Raw genomic sequence first — 7,903 nt, forward strand, 5'->3', positions numbered from 1 at the left:
CTATAGCAACAGAATAATTAAATATGGCAGTGATCAAATACAGCTATTTACATTATTTTTCTACATAACATGAATGAAGTACATTTTAGCACATAAACTAATATCATTTATTTGTTCGTACTGAAATTTTTCTCCTTTCTACTTTACCAACAGATCATTGTTTGGGGAGATTATGGACGAATGGATCATAAATCCTTTATGGGAGTGGCCCAGATACTTTTAGATGAACTGGAGTTGTCTAATATGGTGATTGGATGGTTCAAACTGTTCCCCCCTTCTTCCCTAGTAGATCCGACTTTGGCCCCTCTGACTAGAAGAGCTTCCCAATCATCTTTGGAAAGTTCAACGGGACCTTCTTATGCTCGTTCATAGCATCTGTAAAACTGTCATAGCAACCAGCGTTACAAAAAAAAAAAATGACAGGTCGCAAACCCTGGTAACACTGCATGCTTACTGTTGTGTCTTCTGAGCCTGTTTCTAGGGATACAAAGCGATCCTGTGTTCTCAGAGGAAGCTGCACACATTGTGCCCTAAAGAAGGCCCTCAGGTGAAGGAGTGGAGCTATGAAGAACTAATGGGTTTGGAGTTCAATGACACTCATTTTTTGGTCTAATCTGAAGCCATGGATTAATATAAATCTGTCTCATGCAACAAACGTCCTTTTCAATTACATCTTTATTTTCTGCTCCTTTAAAAAACAAATTTCTGTTCTCCCTAACATGTTCCTTACCTCCCTCTCCCCCTCAAAAAAAAGCCTAGTTATGTCACAGAAAGGGAGCTATGTGACCATGAAGCCATTACAAGTTAGTGGGGTAGTATGAAACATGAGGTGACAAGCCAGAGACCAAAGGAATGGTCAGAAAAAAAAAATTAAACCTCCTATGGAACTGAGGATAAAGTGAAGAAGCCCAGCACATGCTGGCAGCGTCCAAGATGAGCAGTGGCAGACCTCTAGCTCCACCTGTCATTTCAGTGAAAGCCAAGATGTGATAGACTCTGAAAAACAAGTTCTGTGGCTATACTGTACTGTATGAAATTAAGAAACTTTTTTGCATGGACACAGTTTAGCTGAATACTTAAATTATTTTCTCGGGGCTGCAACTTGCAAAAAAAAAAGAATAAAATCAGCCATTTTCAACAATTTATATTATTTTTTTAAAAAAATTTCACTAGTGCATGGTTTTAAAAGGGAGAGAATGCAACAAGGTGATACAAAGACACACCACGTTTATCATTCCTTAATCATGGTCTGTGTTTTGCAGACATCAAAAATGACAATACTTTCTAGAAAAATACTGAAAATTCTTTATGTGACAAGTGTAATGTATTCAATTTATTTAAATGTAAAAGGTTGCAAAGTTCAACATTATGAGCAAATTGTACACATCTTTCCTCCTCTTCTCTATCTCACCTTCTTCTGCCTCATATGATTTCCTCCACCCACCCACCCACTCCCCACTTACCAGGATGATCACTATACTCTAAAACTGCTATTTTTTGACTTAATATTCTCATATGCCCCATCTTTGGTTTAGGATTGCAGATCGTTCTGCATTTCTGAATTCTTTGAGAAAAAGAGTACTTTTAAGAGCTTTCATTATTTCCAGCATGTTGAAAAGGATTTTGCAACATGGCTTGGGAGTACATTAAAGTAAGTCAGCATGTATTTGATAAAGAAGATATTTGAACTTTTTGCAGTTTATTGTACAGTGCATGGTAACTTATTTTTATTTTTTCTCACCTTCAAATTGAATTCTACAACAAAATCCTGGAGTCATGTGGCCATTGTGTTATGACTTTAATAAATCTGTTTTCAGCACTAGTGTCTTTCATCCAGGGACTGAAGTATTATTTCTGGAAGGTCTTAATATTTTTAAATGAAAAATTAATTTATTTTACTGGTTTCCATTTATTCTGAATAGTCATTCAGTACTAAACAATCTTAACAAACTAAAAAAAATTAATTATTTATTTTTGTTCTATAAAATTCAATTCTTTATAAAGTATACTTCTGAGGAAAACTTCATGGTACACAAAAACCTGCTGGGAAAATGTCCGAAAAAGCTTCATGTGTATTTTCTAATTGTTCTGAAAAAAAGTTGAATGTGTTTACTTGTTCATTAATGCCATCACCAAATGTCTCAAAGTAAAATTCTAGTTAATCAAAATCCCCATTTTCAATTTAAGCAGCAATTATTAACATGGTAGAGAAGGAGAGGGGCGTGCTGCTGCAAGTTCAAACTTGTGATCAATTGTCCTGTTTAAAGGAAATAGGACTTAGCTAACATCTAAAAACCCATCTGTTCTGGGTCCATAACATACATACATTCTTGGAAGTGTACACAGCATTCATTTACCTTTAAATTAAGGCCATGCACACAGAGTTATTGGATATTTTGTTTGTTCGAAAATCTAATGCTGCCCATTTAGAAAAAAGTCATGCCTGATAGGGTACAGAAGTTACAAGGAGTATCACTAAAAATGCCTTCTTTATGTGGTGCAATATGAAATTCACCAAGACTATGTCTTGACATTCTGAGATGTACAATGGATCGATATTGAGTTGTTGAAGAAACCAATTAAACTATGTATATTGAAATAATTTAGATGCCTATGTACCAGCAACAATTGATTAAAGAGACATGCAGTCCATAATATCCATTAGAATTAAAAAAAACCTGTTATCATTTTCCTGATACTGAGATACAGTCAAGTAATCTTTTGTGCATATTCCTATATAAATTATTTCTAATTTTAATAAGAAGGACATGACCATGTGGAATATTTGTACATATTTGTCATTATGCAGTATTTATTTAAAAGTTGATGTATTTTTTTTAATTTTCATGTCTGCAATTCTACCTATGATTTAGTCATGTAAATAGGACGATTCCAGTGACCATTGCTGTCTTGTACATAATATGTTTTAAACATAAAGGGAATCCCAGTTGGAACAAAAGGGCAGATTAGGCCTATACTGAACGCCAACTAATGTAAATCAATTCATTCTGGTAATGGTAATTCACACTTTAAATAAAACATTTTCTTTACAGAAGTGTATGCGATGCTTTTCTCCCACCTTTCCTTTCTCTCTTCTCCATCCTGATGAATCTGCTGCAGGTCTTTCCCTAGCATTGAATGCTCAAAGTTAAAATACTCCCCAAAAGCCTTTATTTTTCACACTTTCAGCAACAGAAATGGATTTCTAGTTTAGCAATGAAGTTGTCATGTTTGAATGTTAGATGATGTCCATCTGTTATTTCAGCTTTGTAGCTTTTATATTATAGAGTTGTTACTATTCAAGTCTTTGATGAGTCTTTTCCTTCAGATGGATTTGAGACACTACCACAATCCTCGTGCTGTTCTGGACATGAAACTAGTAGGAATAGTTATTAATATCTCCCACATTCATGTTTCAATCCATCTAAAGGAATCTGATGTATGCATTGTAATGCTACTGCTATGAGTTTGAACAGATACATTTATAATCCTACATGGAAAGATCTGCCAGTCTGGTATTTTTTCTTTTAATGATTATGAAGCTTGGAGGTGATTTTCTTTTACTTTTACCTTTGTTTCTCAAACTTGGGAATGGCATTGTCAAGAAATTGTGGTTATGGGAGGGGAAATCTCACAGAAACCAAAATTGATGTAACAGTAGAGACAATGGGTCCAGAGACAACAGAGCAAGTTGGCTTCTAGCTCCTAGTTCTTATTCCTTCACTCTTTCTATTTTTTAGAGTCTTCTGTAATTTAAAGAAGGAAACAAACCTTCCATTTGTTTTGTTGTTGTTTTCTCTTAAATTCCCCTATGGAATGGGATGCACTTGCAAACATTTCTCCTATCTCTGAAACATCCTTCCCTCCGCCTTTTTTTTCTTTTTAAAAGACTTTTGTCTCCATGTTGTCTTTTTTGGTACTGTAGTTGTATATATTACTCTTTTGTCTATGCTCATTTTACTCTGTATCACTTCACATGAGTCTTCTCATGTTTCTCTGAATTGTTTATATTGGTCTTTCCTTATATCCCAGTTATATTCCATTACATTCCTGTACCATGATTTATTTCACCATTCTCCAATTATTGGGAACATATTTTGTTTCCAGATTTTTACTGTCACAAATAATGCTGCTATGAATAGTCTTATACATATGAGACTGTTCTTTTTATCAATAACCTCCTTGAGGGCACAGCTATCCTTTCTCCCTTGGATCAAAATTATGGAGCTATCCTTAATTTATCTCTCTGTTACTTCCCATATCCATTCTGTGACCAAGTCTGAATATTTCTCCATTCTTAAAATTTCTTTCATTTCAAAGGCCAGTGTCCCATTCACACCATAACCTTTCCCCACCATTCACTTCTATAAGCTTATTTTTCACTTCTTCTCAAGATATATCCTCTTGGATCACAAGGGTGATTTATTCATTGGCTCATACACTCTTGCACCCATATCGCCTTTAATTATTATGTGGCCCACCCCCAGAAACTCTTTATACTTCCTCTTAAATGCTACATCAACTCTTTCTATACAATCCAGATCATCACAGACCTCTCTTAACCATTTATAATTCATCCCCATCCCATTCTTATCTTCCTTACTTCACATTTCTTTGACAATACATTATTAGTCACTTTTGTTATCTACTTTGTGATACTTGTATGTATGTGTGTATATATATGTATATATATAAACACACATATATGTATATACATTTTAATAGGGATAAACATAAACTCTTACACTTGAAGATTGACTCATGCCTTATCCAAGTCATTGGTAAAGTTGTAAAACAGACCTAAGCAGAGATTCCCCCTGGAGATTTCCTTCCAAATGAACATTGAACTATGAATGACTACTCTGATTATGATCATTCAATCAATTTGGCATCCACCTATAAAGAATGTGCCCAGGAATAAACACAAACAGCTTAATGAGGCTAAAATAGAAAGCATCTGAATTTTGATTACTGAAAACCCCAAAAGGGATCATGAATAGTCAGACATGACTGAAAACAACTAAACAATGACAAAGGTATGGGCTTAGCCATTAACACTTCATTGGGATTACTGGGGACATCTTTTGGGAGCTTCGGGGTTCCTGAGTCCCAGTTGACTAACTAGGTTGACCAGTACCCTCAACTTGAGTATTGATCAACCTATTCATACTTTATTGAGAAATTAAATCTCAGCATTCAGAATTATTGAATTCATTCCTATCTGAACTGAATCCTAGGACTATAGCTATGAAAAGAGAAGGACAGATGTGCCAGTGTTAGTTCTCAGTTGGTGGAGGTGTAGAGAAAGGGAAACAGGATAGGACTAAGAGCTAACTTAGTATACTTGAACCTCTCAACTATATGACTAACCCCAAGAGTAGAGAAGGACAAGGCATGTTGAAGTTGGTCATACATTTGATTCTCAATTAAAAACATTAAGCGCTGCTATTAAGTACTATTATGTACCAGACATGGTATTAAGTGCTAGGGATACAAAAAGAGGCAAAAGACAGTCCTTGCTCTAGCAATTCCAATTTCATTTCCCTTCAAGGGAGAACCCAAATCCTTAGAATAATGCTAGTCAGACAAGGCTTGTTAAAGGCCTGTATAGTTCTTTTGGATAGAAGTTAAATTCATAGCTGGAAGAGACCTCAGAGGCCATCTAGTGCAACCCCCATATTTTACAGATGAGGAAACTGTGAGTGTAAATGCTAATTGATTCTCTTTTGGCCAGAAACCCTAAGGGTTTTCCCCTTGCAGTTTGATATTTTTTGGAGGGAAGAGTGGTTGAAGTAGTCATCTCTTGGTTCACTTCTTAAACAGCCCTAATCACTGAAATTTGTGATGCCTTAGTCAAAGTAAGAACTCAGAAAAACCTTAGCTTAAAAAGGCCAAGGTCTCCCATCTCCACTTGTCCTGATACATATCTGTCCACTGGACCCAGATGGCTCCATAGGAGAAAGTGAGGCTGGTGACTTTACACTGTACTCCCTTACTTAAAGCCAATTCACTTGCAAGTCAAGGCATCACCTTCCTGGTGTCATGGTCCTGTTTGAGAATGAAGGACAAACCATGACCACAACCTGTGAAGGGTGCTATAGAAATATAGAAAGTTCTGCAAAATCATGCCATATAGGAATTGGTTGAAAGAAATGAGGATATTTAGCCTAGAGAAGAAAAAACTTAGGAGGAAATTTATAGATTATTCTGGTGTCTGAAGGTTCTCTTATGTGGAAGAGTAATTATACATGTTCTGTTGGCACCAGTAGGACAGAATTAGGAATATGGGTGAGAGTGGCAAAGAAGCAAGTTAAGGCTAAAGAAAAAACAAACAAACAAAACTTCCTAACAATTAGAGCTACCTGATGGCCTTTTCTCAATCCTCATCCTTGAGCTCTCTTTCCTGTCTTTTCCATTGATAATGACCCTCTCCTTTTTGATTCTTCTTTCTAGGTTTCTATGGAATTACTCTCTCCTTGTTCTCTTCCTACATATACACACATACACATACATCTTTCCAGTCTTCTTAAATCATATCTCTCAGCAAGTACTCTGTGATCATTGTATACATTGGCCTCCTTGCTGTTCCTTGAACAAGACACTCTATCTCTGGACCCTGGGAATTTTCACTGACTCTTCCCCACACCTGGAATGCTCTTGCTCCTCATCTTTGCCTCCTGACTTCCCCCATTGTGGTACCAAAGGTATCCATTTTACATGGACAAGGCTAGTTTCTAGCTGAGGCTAGTTGAGGAAAACAAGGGGGCTCTTTTTCAAGTTTTATTAGTCTGGGTGCACTAGGGCTTCAATTGTTGGCAGGGCTTTATGGTTGTTTATGTTATGAAAGGACTAGCCTGTGGGGAATCAGAGCTCTGCAGGCTTGATGGAATTCATATTTTTGTGGGACTCAGACACTGTTTTCATGCCAAATGTAAAGGTGGAAGGAAGCAGAGTCCACATGCATCAGTGACTGTATACATTTTACATCTTTGTTGGTGGTGGTTACACATATTTTTTATTGAATTCCATGAGTTTTTTCATTGTATTCTAGTTTCAAGCCTGAATCACAAGTGGACCTTGAGTTAGACTTCTCTTCTATGTATAGTTAGGCGGCACAGTGGACAAAATATGGGTCCTAGAATCAGGAAGACCTGAGTACAAATCCACACTGAGACACTTCCTAGCTGTGTGACCCTAGGATAGTCATTCAACCTCTGTCTGCCTCATTTTTCTCAAGTATAAAATGGGGAAAATAATACCTACCTTAGAGAGTTGTGGTGAGGGTCAAATGAAATCACACTTTTTAAGAAATTAACACTGTGTATGATACATAGTAGGTGCTTAATAAATGTTTATTCTCTTCCCTGTAGTAGAATGTCCTAGGTATCTGTCCTTGGACAGTACTACTCAGTATTTTTATCAATTACTTGCATGAAGTATAGAGGCATCATGACATAGTATATACTGAGAGCTGGGCTTGGAGTCAAGAACAAATAACTTTAAATACCACATACTAACTGTTTGACTCTGTGCAAGTCAGAAAACCTCTATGTTCCTCAAGCAGCTCTGTAGAACTTATCTACCATATAAGGTTTATATAAGAGTCTCTATCTTTGATTTGATTGGTATAGGCAATTCCCACACGAGATCTCCTTACCGATTAAAAAAAAAACTACTTCATCTATTTGAGTGCTTGGATGAAGCCATGGACAGCGTGCTTATCACTTCATCTGGTTAATCAAAGCCAGTAATGAGAGATAACATATTGGGTGGCAGATTGGCTTCCAAAAAAAGAAAATCTCTACAGGTTAACCAAATCTGATAAAAAGAAATACAAAAGGGGCAAATGTGAAGTTCTACATTTTGCTATTATTAATCAATGTAGAGCCATTACTACATTCTT

The 7,903-nt window shown here is 36.3% G+C and overlaps 1 protein-coding gene across 10 annotated transcripts in view; it reads left to right on the forward strand.

Moving 5' to 3' along the window:
* The window catches only part of RIMS2 (regulating synaptic membrane exocytosis 2), a 539,971-nt gene extending 538,139 nt beyond the window's left edge, over positions 1 to 1,832 (forward strand). For all 10 annotated transcript variants that reach the window (XM_078153700.1, XM_020969889.1, XM_078153699.1 and 7 more), the window contains one exon: positions 154 to 1,832. In XM_078153700.1, coding sequence (XP_078009826.1) covers positions 154 to 372 — 219 coding nt within the window. In that variant the 3' untranslated portion in view covers positions 373 to 1,832. The remainder of the gene's footprint in view (positions 1 to 153) is intronic.
* The last annotated feature ends 6,071 nt before the right edge of the window (positions 1,833 to 7,903 follow it).

This window comes from Phascolarctos cinereus, unplaced genomic scaffold, assembly GCF_003287225.1.
Source record: "Phascolarctos cinereus isolate Bilbo 61053 unplaced genomic scaffold, phaCin_HiC Scaffold_4;HRSCAF=312, whole genome shotgun sequence".
Classification (NCBI taxonomy): domain Eukaryota; kingdom Metazoa; phylum Chordata; class Mammalia; order Diprotodontia; family Phascolarctidae; genus Phascolarctos; species Phascolarctos cinereus.